The 16681-nt window shown below is 42.0% G+C and overlaps 3 protein-coding genes across 4 annotated transcripts; 2 read left to right on the forward strand and 1 right to left on the reverse strand.

Annotated features, from left to right (window-relative positions):
- The first annotated feature begins 312 nt into the window (after positions 1-312).
- On the forward strand, positions 313-7354 carry tefa (TEF transcription factor, PAR bZIP family member a). 2 transcript variants are annotated; one of them, XM_058062046.1, is made up of 4 exons: positions 313-513; positions 2580-2921; positions 4427-4641; positions 5917-7354. In XM_058062046.1, the coding sequence occupies exons 1-4, from the start codon at positions 438-440 to the stop codon at positions 6130-6132; spliced, it is 849 nt and encodes a 282-aa protein (XP_057918029.1). In that variant the 5' UTR covers positions 313-437; the 3' UTR covers positions 6133-7354. The 2 variants fall into 2 exon arrangements, with proteins under 2 accessions (XP_057918029.1, XP_057918028.1); XM_058062045.1 differs by lacking the exon at positions 313-513 and adding an exon at positions 1855-2192.
- A 170-nt stretch (positions 7355-7524) lies between these two features.
- phf5a (PHD finger protein 5A) lies at positions 7525-8845 on the reverse strand. Its single transcript, XM_058062047.1, has 4 exons — positions 8709-8845; positions 8389-8412; positions 7845-8011; positions 7525-7737 (listed from the first exon to the last, which is right to left on the reverse strand). The coding sequence occupies exons 1-4, from the start codon at positions 8758-8760 to the stop codon at positions 7648-7650; spliced, it is 333 nt and encodes a 110-aa protein (XP_057918030.1). The 5' UTR covers positions 8761-8845; the 3' UTR covers positions 7525-7647.
- Positions 8846-9088: 243 nt separating this feature from the next.
- Positions 9089-16578, forward strand: aco2 (aconitase 2, mitochondrial). The gene is made up of 17 exons (XM_058062044.1): positions 9089-9164; positions 9991-10133; positions 10383-10641; positions 10710-10802; positions 10889-11047; positions 12288-12438; positions 12571-12675; positions 12788-12879; positions 13067-13172; positions 13260-13417; positions 13490-13563; positions 13801-13912; positions 14955-15233; positions 15315-15506; positions 15585-15717; positions 15789-15910; positions 16005-16578. The coding sequence occupies exons 1-17, from the start codon at positions 9129-9131 to the stop codon at positions 16137-16139; spliced, it is 2349 nt and encodes a 782-aa protein (XP_057918027.1). The 5' UTR covers positions 9089-9128; the 3' UTR covers positions 16140-16578.
- The last annotated feature ends 103 nt before the right edge of the window (positions 16579-16681 follow it).

Consider the following 16681-nt stretch of genomic DNA (forward strand, 5'->3'; position numbering starts at 1 on the left):
TCAAAGTATAATAAACATTATAGAATTGTATTTAAACAAGATGGTTATTTCAACTGTTCATTCACTGAGTTCCATTTCTCGTGATAGTTTTGCTCTCCACATGTAAATCTGAATTACACGCTTTACGCAACTATGTCCTCTCGCTTTTTTTTTTTTTTCTTCCTTAAGTAACACCATCACCTCTTATTGATTGGCCAGTTTCACTTTGATGGACGTGCTTTCGAACCAATCAGTGCTGCTTGTGCTGCGCGAGAGGGCTGAACCGACCTGGGTGGTTTGCGTGTATACAAACTTTGAACTTCGTTTGTCATTTCTTACGAGAGCTGTCAGGGTTGAGTGATGTCGTTTTAATCTGACATCTGCTCCTTACTTTATTTGACAATTCATAGTCAGACATATTTTGCTTGTGGGTGTGTGTAAAAATTCAGGATTAAAGCATGACTGCAGAAATTCCAGAGATATTCAGGGCTTTTTTGGAGACTCCATTTACGCTGCCGAACTTTGACACATATGGTAAGTGATTTTTTAATAATTTAATGTGATATAAAGTCATAGAAACGCTTTAAAACTACATGAAATGTCTGAAATACGTGTTGCATAACCCTGACCATATGCTCTACTTGAAGTACCAGTACTGACATGTATAGACTACAGAGCAGTCGTGCATATAGCGTCAAAACCAATCGTAATATAAATTAGCATATGTAATGTACAGGAGTGCAAATATAATGTTATTGTGAAATAAGCAGTTAAGATACTACTTTTAGTGAGGTTTTTCCTTATGTGCATAGGTCGAAAGTTAACATTCAGTTACGTACAAAATTGGGGTAGATTACATCAAACTAAATCAATTAATCCAATCACTTGGTAAATGTGTAGTTTCCCAATTCAGCCACTAGATGGGTGTGATGAATAATGATGTGTACCTAACCAGATTGCAATATTGCCTGGCACATGACATGCAAAGCAGTGTACACAATGGAGCACTTTATTGTTCATTTGGTCCATTTTCTGCATGAATTTGTACTGATATAATGTATTTAAAACAGTATCTTATGAACAAAAATGCAAAATAAAAAAATTTAAGTTAAAAAATAAACCTTTAAGTAAATATGCAGGGTGGAAATGTGCAAATGTGAAAGACATGCATACATTTTGAACTTGTTTTGCAAGTTAGCATGCATGGTTCCAATGTGCCCACGTGATATATGAATACATACGTAGATAGATATGCTTGCGATGTACAACTGGTCATGTGTTTTACAAAACAGCACTTGAGCAACCCGACCCCGATTTTCCAGCAAGTCATTCTGTCTACCAGTGCTGTCTTTAGAATACGGATGTAAGTTGGAACTGGTTGACCTTGTTACCATGCACCTATGGCGCCTATGTATGTTCCACTTGGTATGTTAACATGTTGCGCTGCCTGTTGCACGTGTTTTACCATGTGATCACTGAAATAAATAAATAAATAAATAACATATGCTGCACCTCTTTGGCGTTACACATATGTTTCTTAGTTAATTAATAACTGTTCGATGGAACTATAATTTAGAATCCGGAAGTCATTTTTCAAAGATTTCAAAGGTTTTCAGTGCTGTAATTAGGTATTTCGCTTGTAATGAAATAAAAAAATAAAGGTGGAACGAGTTGTACTGTACTGTACTTGTTGTTCCTCAGGTCACGTTTTCTTGCGCTATATAAGTCGGTCAACCAATGACAACGCCGATATTTGACACCACATATCCTATTGGCTGATGACAAACGATGACGCCTTTTTCCTGAGTGCCATGGAGTCTGTTTCACGACTACCCAGTCAGAGCATGGAAGGGGCGTGTTTTGTAACATTGGGGTGTGGCTTATTCTTTCCAGTACAACGTAGTGTCTGTCTTAGCGCGTGAGGAAGTGGGCTACATCTGTCAGTTAATTTGGGGTTGTGTGTTTTATTTCATCATTGCGAATACTTTGAGGGTATTTGTAATATTTATACTAGTGTTTGCGTAAGATAAAACACATTACAAAGCTGAGCGAGTCTTTACGCGAAGAAAGTAGGCCAACAACAAGGTGGAAAATGCCCGGAGAAGCGGTCGTCGTCACACTGGAAAAGGACACTGGGTCCCCCACGTCTTTCCCGGTTGTTCTGAAGAAAATAATGGAAATGCCTCCGCCGAATATACTGGACGGCGATGAGGGTAAGGTGTAATTTGTTTACGGTAGCATGTACTTGGATACATAAGGTAAAATATGGTTTACAAAGATACAATACCAAAAGGATATATATACTGCCAATTATTCGGTATTGATCCCAAACCAACATCACTTAGTAGGCTTGTGATTTGCCTGATGATAATGCTTGTAAGAACTTATTCCGTGACTTGTGAAACAATATATGGATTCAAAAATATGAACACAACACAAAAAAATATTTGTGAAAATAAACATGGAAGAGAATAGAAAAAATATTGATGGCATCTTATCACCCCAATATTGATTATTAAACACAAATCTACATTCATACTACATCATTGTATGCATATAACAGTAAAAAAAATGACTGTGTTCATTTCCTGTGTTTTCAGACACTGACAAGGAGAAGCTGTGTTTGGATGGTGATGCCGACCTGGGCGGAGGAGTCAGCGGGATGGGCCCGTCAGCTGCCCTCACCCCCGCTATCTGGGACAAGACCATCCCCTATGACGGCGAGAACTTCCACTTGGAGTACATGGACCTCGAGGAGTTCCTCATGGAGAACGGCATTCAGAACTCAGCGGAAGAAGATGAGGAGGTCGTCAAGACGGGGAAGGTGAAGGTTAAGCCCGCCGGCATGTCTCTGCTGCCCATTCAGGAGCTGGACAAGTGTGATGAAGAGGTGGTGATCATCGCTAACTGCGAGACGGACATCACGTGTGATGTTACGGCAGGTGAGTGGAGACGAGGTGTTGGGTTTCCCTGAATTGTCCTGCAGAGTGCAGCTTTTTTACAAGACTAACTCGGCAGCAGCCGTGTAGGTTGGCGGAAATGAATGGTCATAGACCTTAGCATATATAATAATAATAATAATAATACACTTTATTTGTATAGCGCTTTTCAAAATACTCAAAGACACTTTACAGAAGAATGGAGTTGAATAAAGCAAGTAAACATCACATATCACAATATTTTGGGGATGTATCCTGATGTGACAATACAAACTTATCTGAAATTTTCAGCAGAGTATTGAAAAAAAAGCTACAAATGAAATATACTTTTCTCAAATTGTAAAGCACATTTATTTATTGGTAAGAAAGTGGCTAAATGTCTGTTCGTTTAGATGAATACAAGATTAAACGTGGTTCCCGACTTCACCCAGTACGCCCCTTACATTATAGCAGTGAAGATAAACTAGCCCGAGTAACACATGCAACCACGCTAGCATGCGAAACGAAGCTAACCCCGCTAGGTTCCATTCACTCACCGAGATGCTGCCAACCTTTGCCGGTTTTTAATCACCATTTCAACCTGTGTGGTTCGTGCGAGAGGCGGGGTACAACCTGGACTGGTGGCCAGCCAATCACAGGGCACATATAGACAAACAACCATTCACACTCACATTCATACCTATGGATAATTTGGAGTCGCTAATTAACCTAGCATGTTTTTGGAATGTGCGAGGAAACCGGAGTACCCGGAGAACATGCAAACAGAGATGCCCAAGCTCCTGACTATGTAGCCAACATGCTAACCACAGGCATTTGTTTTCTGTGACATTGTGTGTGCCTTTAAGAGGCGGAGCCCGGGAAGGGGCATGTGTGTGTGTGTGGCAGCTGCCTACTGTAGAGTTGCTGAGTGTTAGCATGTTTAGCAGCGTGGAGAGTGCCTTTGAGTGGCCCCATTGCAGTAGTATTCTACTACACAGTACACAGTACTACACTGACCACTTGGTGTCGGGACGGTTACTTTGAGACAATCGCCACCAAGAATGCTGTCAATGCTAAAGTGTGAGTTTATGTCAGCTGGGATAGGCTCCAGCATAACCCTGTGACACAAATGAGGATAAGCGGCATAGAAAATTTATGTTATTATGATATAGATTTTTTTTTATATTTAATTCCTCCAACTTTCTTACAACAAATGTATTGAACAATTATGTACTTCATATATCTTCATATTTTTCATACCAGATCACCATAATCTCACATTTGGCATCATACCTCCTGTATTTGCTAAGGCTGTGTTCACACTTGTGGTTTGGTTATCTATCCCAATGGTATGATGGGCAGCTTTTGTGACTATTGACAAGTCTCAAACATTCCAAATCATTTGAATCATTTGTAAATGCTGACATTTTTACTGGCTGAAAAGCTTCTAAAATATACTTTTAGAGAGCACCTGTGTGTTCCCGATAGCGGTTGTCGGGATGCAGTAACACTTTCTTGTCGTCTTTCAGATGAAGAAGCAGAGAGCGCAACCCCAGAGCCCATCAGCCCTGACGAAATAGAGGTGGAAGTCAACTACGAGCCAGACCCCACGGACCTGGTCTTGTCAAGTGTGCCGGGCGGCGAGCTCTTCAACCCCCGCAAACACAAGTTCAGCGAAGAAGAGCTCAAGCCTCAGCCTATGATCAAGAAAGCGAAGAAGGTGTTTGTTCCCGAGGAGCAGAAGGTACGCTGTCACAACACAATCGCTACGTACAACTCAATATAGAACGCTAATTAATTAGTTAACTGTTAAATTGCAATTGATGAAGGTCAACCAGTGAAATCAGTTGTCACCCTTGAACTATTAAACTGTAAAAGATCTCGTCATGGTGAGGATGTGAGTTTGCAGTGGTGACCCCCCCCCCCCCCCCCCCCACACACACACACACACACAGAGCTGCTGTCTCACAGTGACTCAGCAGTCTGTGACATTTTGTTTACATCCGCCGCCACAAATATGGACCAATGTGATTAGAGAGGAAATGTTGTAAGCGGGAACACACCTAAAAAAGGAAAAGCCTGTGAGAAGCTGGACAGAACCCGTTGCAGCGAGACCAATAAGCATGCGAACGAACCCTGACCAATAGGTCACGCCTGTTTCTCCCGCCTCAAAAATGAAAGTATGCAAGGGCCACTTCCAGATTCTGCAAAGTAATACATGTACTGTAGATCTGCTAACCCTTGCTTTTACTATATAAGCATGTTTATATATATTAAAAAAAAACTGTATTTCAGCTGGGCGGCACGGCGGTCGAGTGGTTAGCGCAGACCTCACAGCTAGGAGACCTGGGTTCAATTCCATGCGTGGGTTTTCTCCGGGTACTCCGGTTTCCTCCCACATTCCAAAAACATGCTAGGTTAATTGGCGACTCCAAATTGTCCATAGGTATGAATGTGAGTGTGAATGGTTGTTTGTCTATATGTGCCCTGTGATTGGCTGGGCACCAGTCCAGGGTGTACCCCGCCTCTCGCCCGAAGACAGCTGGGATAGGCTCCAGCAAAAAGCGGTAGAAAATGAATGAATGTATTTCAGCTTTGTGATAAATTGTATTATTCGTGTGTACTTTTTTTGCTGTTTTTTTCTTCTTAAATAGTCTTCGCAAATGTTGATTTTGTTATATGACCCATGATACTTTGACTGTATTCCTATAATAGAACTTTTTTTGCCTGGAATGTCAATGCCCTTATAAAATAGGCATATAAATAAATCTATATAAATACAATATTTTGATTTCATTTTTGTAAAATTCCAAAATTTTTAAATTTTTACTGTTGTTTTTAGTTTTTGTATTTTTAGAATATGCCATGAGCTGCTCAATGGCCCCCGGGCCACATGTTGCACCCCTAGAGTTAAGCAATGTACATGACAAACACTGATTACCGAAACAGCAAACCCAGGTGACCAAGGCGTTTACATGAAAAATGTATTCCTCATGTTAGCTCGGTTTCCATCTTGCAGGACGAGAAGTACTGGCAGAGGCGAAAGAAAAACAACGTAGCAGCCAAGCGCTCACGCGATGCCCGCAGGCTAAAGGAGAACCAGATCACGGTGCGAGCGGCGTTCCTGGAGCGGGAGAACTCGGCGCTGAGGACAGAGGTGGCGGACCTGCGCCAGGAGTGCGGCCACTTCAAGAAGATGGTGGATCAATACGAATCCAAATTTGGAAAATTGTAAGGGACGCAACACGGTTGTAGCCAGACTGCATCACTCGCTGGGTGGTCACCAAAGCTTTTAGGAACTGATGGACAGACGGAGGGGGCGGGGCATGATAGTGGCACACCCCTGTCACTTCCTGCTGCGGTGGCTTGGGAAATGTCCTTCAACATAAACAATATGTCATCTTTGTTCTCTTCTTTTTCAAGTGCGAAGCCAGAAGACCTTTGATTTATTTTTTAAACATGTGAGTAAATCAATCAAACATTGAGGTTTGGGGGGGTCAGGGGGGGCTGAATGGATGGAACGTGGGAGAAGAGGCGATGCAATGCAACCGGATATTTTTCAAGCTTTTATTTTGAAGCATTCATGTGTATTTACACCTAACTAAGCATTTTGACTTTGGTGGCATTTATGGGCTCATTATGTATATTTTTGAGGGATACTTATGTAGCCGTTACTATAGTTTAACCATATGGTGTTGAAGTAGCGACTTCTCCTTCTTTCCATGTTTTTTTTAAAAAACTACTTTTTTCACGCATAGCAAAATACTGTGATATTTCTTCAGGGGATTACAGTGACACTCTGGCCTTCCTGCTTTCACTTTTTATGTGTCTACCGCTCGTGATGCTTCTTATAAAGTGTCCAAACTCTTTTGTCAATGCACGTCCACATCGTTACATTCGTAGTACAAGGACAAAACTCATTGAATGCATCTTTTGCATGGATATGAACCTGCAGGGAACTCCTGCCTGAGTACGCCGATAAAGCAAGTTCTAGTTGATGCTTAATTTATTTGGATCCTCTTTCTGGATTTATTGTCTTGTCTTTATCATTTCACAGCCACACAGAAATTAAAGAATCATTTCATCAATGAAGTGTTTTATTCCACACTTAAGTGCTTCCATTTTTTTTTTTTTGAAATTCAGCTGAGTTTGTATGTCTTAAAATGATCAGCTCTTGTTTGTTACCAAGGAATATTCAATATTATACGGTGTGTCTCTGGGATTTTGTAGAATTATGACATAACTCTATATGTCAAATACTTCCAGCCTTATTCATTTACAGTGAAATGCACTGTTGACTATGGAGAGTACATAATATGTATCACATTGAAACGGTGTGTAATATCAGGTTGATATGAATAATGGACTTTCTATCACAGTCTCTTTGTAAAGTAGTTGAGTGTGGTTACCTTCATGTACATACATATATTGTGTATAAATAAAGCCTTGTTGAGAAAGTCTTGAGGTCTTTCTTGCTGTATTTTCCTTCAGAACTGTCAATCAAAATGACTACAACCAAGCACCGTCTGGCGCTGCACGAGTGCTGCTGGCAACAGAAAGCTAAGGTTCACGAACAAAGATTTCTGTTCCTTTGACATTTGAAAAAATGACAAAAACGCCTTGCAGAGACAGGAATATAAAAGCTCTTTTATTGAAATTACAAATCAACTTCACAAAAAAAAAGACTGGAAGTTTGAAAGAACACCTCGCACAACTGAACGTCTAAAAATGAAAAGCAGTCGCAGCATCTTCACCTCTTCTTGAAGCCGTACTTCTTCCTTTCATAAAACAGATCCGTTTTAGAGCTGCCCAAATTCACAATTTTAGGACAGCCATCTCGCTGTTAAAAAAAGAAAAAAAGGGATGTCAAGAGCGTAAACTTTAAAAGCAGATCCAAATGTTCTTTAGTTGCGCTATGGCACAGTGTATATATGTGTAAGGACTCACATCTTTCTCCTGAATTGTACACTCTTTACAGTAGTAGGCATCAGACACGCCGGGCCCTCCGCAGATGACGCAGCGTCCCTGGTAGGAGCCGTAGTTGCACTCGTCACAGATGCGTACCAGTGTACACGGCCTCACATAGGAATCACAGATGACACACTTCCCATCACCTAAGAGTGGCATATCATTTAGTGCTTTGGACAATCTTCTTCTGTGCAATTAAAAATGACAGCAATCACTTAAGGGTCAAAGAAGTGAAACTGCATGATTGATCAATTATCTTTAACAAAAGAAAATATAATGTGTCCCATAATCCCATAGAGTAGGATATCTTCATTACAGATATGAGAGTAACTTATATACTATTACAAATAAATAAAGTTTCCTAATAATTCCAAAACAGGTGATTTTCTGACGTGTAGACACTTCCTGTTCATTAAGTATGTCCTATATAGATAACCAATATACAAACATTGTCAGTTTCCTTTATGGTATATTGGCTTAAAACACACAGTTTGAATAGTAGTTTAATACGAAGAATACTCACATTTCTCGCAAAGTCTTCCTATGGCTGCAGAATAAAATTAGACAAAAAAATTAGACAAAGCACACCACAGTTGTCTATTTAGCATATCAACATTTACCAATATATACAACATATCCCCATAACAGAACCACCTATATTATTATAATATTATTTCTTAAGCATTGCTAAGCTAACTCCGATGCTAAGTCTCAGTCAAGTTCGTTCATTGGTGGCTAGCAAATTTGAAAGCATTAACTTGCTCAAATACGACGGGAAATGGCTAGTTACGAACGAAAAACAATCGAACTTTAGACAAAAGTGAGGAAACAAATCAAACATACCAACGCCGGCTTGTTTTCTACAAAAGATCAAATCTGGGTGATGCTTTGCCATTGTTGGCTAACGTGCGGCAAGCTTTGCAAGGACCGCTTCCGTTTCAACTTTGACCTGTGACCACGTTACTTCGATTGACATTACCGCCATCTAGCGTCTGAAACTAAAAATGATTGTTTTTATCCTCTCAGGTACATAAGAAAAAATATATACTGGTGCACGTTTTAGACTTCATTTAAAGTAATAATTTAAAATTGATTCATATTTTATATAATATTTACCTGAAAGTGAGTCATAAATTCATTATGACTAAAATGAGCTCACCTACTCACGTTATCAATATATACACTCGTACTTTAAGGACCTGAGAACATTTTTATAAATATATGACGTCAAATTCAGCCGACACATCTTTGTCAGTGAACAAAATGGCGACCTACTGTCTCACTGTCGCGCGGCTTCAGGTATGAGGCATATTTGCTTGTTTTAATCTTGTCATCGAAAAAACAGGTGACTTTATTTGATATTTTATATTATTCGTCTTTGTTGTGATGAATAGAAGCTTTAGGAGCGACTTTTGCGGGAGTATTAGCAGTGAGCTGGTGAGCCGGGTCACTGTGTCCGAATGCTACTCAACGCATCGAATGACAAGAACTTGCATTGTAGTGACTTTTAAAACAAATTACACTGTCCCATTTGGAAAGATGCTGTTTTTTTTTCTAATTTCCGATTTCTTTCAGTGTGTTTAATGTTGGGCTTGGAGTTTGAGTCTATAGCACAAGGTTAACCGCAAGGTTAGACGGACAGAAGACCAGCATTGGTTGACCAAAAACCCATTTAACAACTATACCGAAAACACTGCATTCTACATTATATGTATATCTTAAAATACGACATTTTTGCGTATTTATATCAGATGATTAACATGAGATTGTATAATGACCTGTGATTGTGGATTGGATTTGTGGTTGGCAGCTGCTTCCTTTTTGTTTTTCACTCCACAGGAAAACTGTCCAAAGACAAATTTTTTAATACAAAGGAGTATTAGGGCCAAGCCTAAAAGGGAAAACAAAGCATTATAGTGTACAGTGGAATCTACTTAAGTTGGTTTAGGTTATGTCGAACAACTCATGTCCCGGTCTACCGTGTTAAAAGTATGATGAGACAGGCAGGATGATATTCTTTTGGAGCGTTTTAGCATCTGTACAGTAATATATGTATTTTTAAATGTTTCTTTTTTTTATTTGTAAATATTGAAACATGTATGAATGAATTTTCTGTTGTCTCCAGCTTGCTCTGGGCCATGGCGCACGGCGTCTGCACGTCGCGGCTGCTTACAGAGCCAAGGCCCAGGTGTCCATGAGTCGCTTTGAGCCCAGCTCCTTCATCAACTATGAGCAACTCCATTCCAATGTTGACATCGTGCGAAAAAGGTTGCCGCCAGCCCTGCTCACTGACATCACTGTTTTTGTTTTCGTTTTTTGTTCTGCAACATTTTGTAATAGGCTGCTGTTAGCCAGCAAATGAACACTTATTTTGGGATGGTTTATAAATGGGTAAGAAACCTATATTTAATTGGTCTATGGGAAAACTGCATTTTGCATTACCAATTGGACAAGAAACTGAAACATTTCCCCTTCATCTACTAAGAAATATTATCTTCACTCGTTTGTTCTGCCCAGGCTTAATCGACCCCTCACCCTGTCGGAAAAGATAGTCTACGGTCACCTCGATGACCCCCACAATCAGGAGATAGATCGTGGACGCACCTACCTCCGCCTGCGTCCTGACCGCGTGGCCATGCAGGATGCCACAGCCCAGATGGCCATGCTCCAGTTCATCAGCAGCGGCCTACCACAGGTGGCTGTTCCCTCCACCATCCACTGCGATCACTTGATCGAGGCTCAGATCGGCGGGGACAAGGATCTCGCCAGAGCGAAGGTGAGTTGAGCATCACGAGGTAGGAATGTGTTGGTTTAAAAGCATCATGGCCACTGATTTCATCCTAGGAAGTCAACCATGAAGTATACAACTTCCTGTCAAGTGCTGGTGCAAAATATGGTGTTGGCTTCTGGAAACCCGGTTCTGGTATCATCCATCAGGTATAACACGAGGACTCAAAGTTGTCCGCTTTTTAGTGACTTGTACGTAAGTTTAGCTCCCTGACATGTGTTGTTTTTCTGTTCAGATCATCCTCGAGAACTACGCCTATCCAGGTGTGATGCTGATCGGCACAGACTCCCACACACCAAACGGCGGCGGGCTTGGTGCCATCTGCATCGGAGTGGGAGGCGCAGATGCTGTGGATGTCATGGCGGGGATCCCCTGGGAACTCAAATGTCCCAAGGTCAGCATAGGATCATTTTACTGTGATTATGGGTGCTCATTCAGTGATGTGTATTTCTTGTGTAGTCTAAGAAAATGATCTTACTAAAAACTGCGTGTCATGAGATCTCACAAGATGACAAGATTTCTCATTCAGACTGAACTTTGGCGTCGCTACTATGAATAAACATAATATAATATGGAAGTGGAAGTGCATGAGGCATTATTGGAACCGCACATGAAGTGTTTTATACACACTTTAAACTTTGCAATCCAACCTACCTTGTTTTTCCCAGTGTCAGTGAATGATGTGACACATGTAGAAAGACAACATATTTAAGTAAATATTGCGTGATTAAGATATATTATTATTATTATAATTATCATTATCATAATAGTGGTTTATGTGGTCTGAAAAATGCAGACAATAATATGATTTAGTGTCAATTTGTGGGACAACAAACATTTCCAAAGCAAGATTTTTAAATAATGGCAGATAATAAATAATTAAAAAGTTAGTTTGTTTCATTGTTCTTTTAAAATTAATTTTAAAATCTGGTCTAGTCTCGTTCTTGTGGACCTAATCTCATGTACAGTAAACCTCGGATATATCGGACTCGGATATATCGGAAATTCGCTCACAACGGACAGATAAAAAAGAACCGATTTTTCTGTAATGCATTTCCAATAAAAATTCATTGCATATATCGGATTTTTTAGAACGGATTTGGCCTATTTTGGACAAAATCTCCAGTCCCGTTCCAATGCATTTCCATGAAATTTCCCTCGCATATATCGGATGGCCGCATCGTGGCGCTCTGATTCGCCGAATCGTGACAGGCCGCTATACGACGTCATTTGCAGCGTTTGCAGCGTTGCCTGCGCGTCCAGGTACATTGGAAACATAGTCAAGGAAGTGCCTTTTTATAACGGATAAAATCCGATTTACGCATATACCGGATATAAATCCGATATATGCGTAAAACGGACATTTTCCGGTATACGCATATAACGGATTTCGCTTATATCGGACAAAACCAGTGGGAACAATTGAATCCGATATATCCGAGGTTTACTGTACTATATAGTCTGATGAGTTGGTGGTCCCCAACACCCCTGATTAAAACTGAAGGTAACATTTTCACACATTTTCATGACTCCCCAAAACCTCAACACGTTTTTAATGGGACGTTGCTAAATGAGGTTTGTTTTGTTTTTCAGTCCTCATTTGTTTTCCACCACTTCTTCTCTTCGTTTAATAGGTGATAGGAGTGAGGCTGACCGGTTCCCTCTCAGGTTGGGCGTCACCAAAAGATGTCATCTTGAAGGTGGCTGGCATTCTGACGGTGAAGGGTGGTACCGGAGCGATCGTAGAGTACCACGGACCGGGGGTCGACTCCATCTCCTGCACGGGTGTGTCTTAATATCTTCAAAGTCCCATAATATACTATTTCCAACATCATTGTGAAGTCAGTTTTGCAATACCGCATTGGCTCGAAGTGTACCTTTTTTAATGGCTGTGTTTTTTTTTTTTTTTGCGTACAGGGATGGCCACCATTTGCAACATGGGAGCAGAGATTGGTGCGACAACTTCAGTGTTCCCCTACAACCACCGCATGAGGACCTACCTCGAGAAGACCGGGCGTGGACGTATGTTATTGGCCTTTTTTTATCCATAAGTATAGTACAACATAATGTACAGAGCAGAAAACAATATGAATTATTTTTTATAACTTAATTAAAATGTCAATACTCCCCTCAGAAATCGCCGCCCTGGCTGACGAGTACGCTGACTTGCTGGTGCCAGATGAAGGCTGCAAGTATGACCAGGTCATTGAACTCAACCTGGATGAGGTCGGTACCCCCTCTATTAAGATTTATACTTGTGTCAATGTGAAGGACGGGGAAATAAATGCACATATGGACCATAAAAGCCACATGTAATGTACATATTGTGTATTTGCTAGTCATTATATGTGTGCAAAGACAGGACTATGATTATGGGTACTCCGCAATGTGGTCATTACTGTTGTTTTTCCAGCTAAAGCCACACATCAACGGCCCGTTCACCCCCGACCTGGCTCACCCGGTTTCTGACGTAGGTTCTGTGGCTGAGAAGAACGGCTGGCCACTGGAGGTGAAAGTTGGTAAGTCATGAAAATACTTTTTTTTTTCTCCATCTGCGTGTCGCTATGAAGCGCTACCAGTTGGATCGTGTTTTGTGTCGTCTTCAGGTCTGATTGGCAGCTGCACCAACTCCAGTTATGAGGACATGGGCCGTGCTGCCTCGGTGGCAAAGCAGGCGTTGGATAAAGGCCTGAAGTGCAAAGCTCAGTTCACAGTCACCCCCGGCTCGGAGCAGATCCGTGCCACCATTGAGAGAGACGGTTACGTGAGTGATGCTGCTTTAAGGATTGCTAACTTAACTCGTGAATCTATAAATCGTACGTTTTCTCTCCTGCAGTCCAAGATCCTTGGTGATGTTGGCGGTGTAGTCCTGGCCAACGCATGTGGACCTTGCATCGGACAGTGGGACAGGTAGGAGAACCCCCCCCCCCCATGTAATCCACACTGCTTGCCTGTGCGTGTGTCAAGATGAAAATGTGATATTGGTCATATTCTAATTTATTGAGCAGTACTGTATGTGTTATTATCACATATTTATCAATGATTACAGATGTGGAGTGGGACGGGAATACTCAATTATGAAAATGCAAGGGTCTACTATAATTCATATAGTCTGAATTTGCTCTTTTTTTAAAATTTTTTTTGCAGACGTGATGTGAAAAAAGGCGAGAAGAACACCATCGTCACCTCCTTCAACAGAAACTTTACGGCCAGGAATGATGCGAACCCCGCAACGCACGCATTTGTTACATCTCCTGAGGTCAGTGATTATTCATTTAGCATATGTAGCATAACCTCTCCTGCCAAATACAAGAATCTGATGACCCAGATGTATGGACTGAGACTCTGGTTATGTCACCTTGCACAGCTTCCATGCAGTTTAACTGAAGCACAAATGGCCACTGACTATAAAATGGTCACTTTTAATGTTTTAATTGAAAGTGAGTTTGTTCAAAGTTCAATAATTGGGACTCTGTTGTAATGTTTTATTATAAGTACTTCAAGCTGAATCCCTGATCCTCTCATTTATCACATCCAGTATTGACTACTACAACAGTATTCTTTACGGTACAACATCCAAAACCCTCAACAAACTACAATATATTCAGAACTCCGCTGCCCGCCTCCTCACCTTCACCTCCACCTGTGAACACATTACCCCGGTCCTTAAAAACCTCCACTGGCTTCCCGTCCCCCAACGTATCCATTTTACAGTCCTTCTCATCTCCTACAAAGCCCTCCATACCTCACAGACCTCCTCCATCCACACAATCCCCCGCGTCCCCTTCGCTCCTCAGACTCCAACCTCCTGGCACTCCCCTGTAAGACCAAGCTCCCAACCTGGGGAGACAGAGCCTTCTCCATCGGTGCCTCCACCCTCTGGAACTCTTTGCTCCCATTGTGCTTGCCCTGACCTTCCCACCTTCAAAAAAACAACTCAAAACCCACCTCTTTAAATCTGTTTTTAATGTCTAACTTTTTATACCTGACTACTGGGCCCCGCCCACTTTTAGCCTTATTTTAGCTCTGAATGAATGTATGGATATTGTATTTTAATGCATTGTTTACTCTACTTTTTATTTCTTTTTCTCTACTGTAAAGCGTCTTTGAGTACTCTGAAAAGCGCTATACAAATAAAATGTAATTATTATTATTAAGTGAAACTCAAGCATTGAGAAGATTCATTTTAGAGAATGTTAGTTGAAGGGAGTTTGACTTTAGAGGTCCCGCCATATCTCAGACACTTTCTTGACAGTATTGAGTGTAAAGCACAAGATGCTTCACAACGCTGTCTTCTGTAGATTGTCACTGCCTTGGCTATCGCCGGAACGCTGAACTTCAACCCCGAGACGGACTACCTTACCGCCTCCAACGGTGAGAAATTCAAGCTGGAGCCTCCGAACGGAGACGAGCTCCCGGCCAGAGACTTTGACCCGGGCCAGGACACCTACCAGCACCCGCCCACGGATGGCACCAACCTCCGGGTGGATGTCAGCCCTCAGAGCAACCGCCTCCAGCTGCTGGAGCCCTTTGACCAGTGGAGCGGCAAAGACCTGGAGGACCTGAGGGTTCTCATTAAGGTCAGATCTTCAGACGTGATTAGCTTTTTTTTTTTTCCCACTCAGACACACTTAATGAACTCATGTCTTCCGCCCCTGCAGGTGAAGGGCAAGTGCACCACCGACCACATCAGCGCTGCCGGCCCTTGGCTCAAATTCCGCGGCCACTTGGACAACATCTCCAACAACATGCTGATCGGTGCAGTCAACAGTGAAAACGATGCCATCAACAAGGTGAAGAACCACCTGACAGGAGACTACGGAGGAGTACCCGATGTGGCTCGTCACTACAAGGTGAGAACCGAAGCGAATCACTCCGGACTGGCTTCTTGTGCCAATCAGAAGAAATACTTGACTCTGTGTTGCACGCAGGCTAACAGCGTGTCGTGGGTTGTGGTTGGAGACGACAACTACGGCGAGGGCTCCAGCAGAGAGCACGCTGCGCTTGAGCCCAGACATCTTGGAGGACGAGCCATCATTGTGAAGAGCTTTGCCAGAATCCACGGTATGTGGACAGAATAGATCTGTCATGCAAGATTATTTCACTCTTTGCTTACATTCGGTCCTCTTCTTTAGAAACAAATCTTAAGAAGCAAGGCCTGCTGCCTTTGACCTTCAGCAACCCATCAGACTACGATAAGATCTGCCCCGATGACAAGATCTCCATTAAAGGACTCCAGACATTCACTCCAGGAAAGGTGAGAATGGCAAGAATTCAGTTTTTACCCCAAAAACTTCGTCAGGGAACCCAAATTGCAGCCATTAAAATAACGAGACGATTCCCCCCCTCAGCCTTTGAGTGCCGTCGTGAAGCACAGCGATGGCAGCGAAGACGTCCTGGAACTCAACCACAGCTTCAACGAAACACAGATCGAATGGTTCAGGGCCGGTTCGGCTCTCAACAGGATGAAGGCTCTTCAGCACTGAGGGAGGAAGGAGGCGTCGTCAGCGGAGGGAAGAAAGGCGATAAGGAACGTGTGAGGAGTTGTTTCGTGATGTGCGTTGGACTGAAGTCAAAAGCGTCAGTGTACCTCGCAAAACACTCGTGTTTGTCCCCACGGGGTCAGCGTCATTTATCCTCTAAATATAAAGGTTCAATTCCAATCGGACCTTTATACTTTACGCATCACATTTGCCCAACCGAGAAAGCTTACCAGGCTGATCTAACACTGTTACCGGAGTCATGGATGTATAGGAAACCAAACCATGTGAGGTCAAAGTTCAAATGTCACGGTTACCAGCACTTTTTATTTCAAGCGTCTGTGTATATGTGTTGTATTATCTCCCACATGATTTCATCTTGTATTACAAATGATAATGGCTTGTATAAATAAATGTTGGCTTCCAAATGTCATTAAACAAACAATGGAGTGTTTTGTTTAAAGGAGTAACCCCCTTTAAACCCGCCCCCCCTACCGCTCCACATTCACTGCCATGCCGATCTGGTCCACACTAGGGGTGGGCGATAC

Source organism: Doryrhamphus excisus, chromosome 22 (genome assembly GCF_030265055.1).
Source record: "Doryrhamphus excisus isolate RoL2022-K1 chromosome 22, RoL_Dexc_1.0, whole genome shotgun sequence".
Classification (NCBI taxonomy): domain Eukaryota; kingdom Metazoa; phylum Chordata; class Actinopteri; order Syngnathiformes; family Syngnathidae; genus Doryrhamphus; species Doryrhamphus excisus.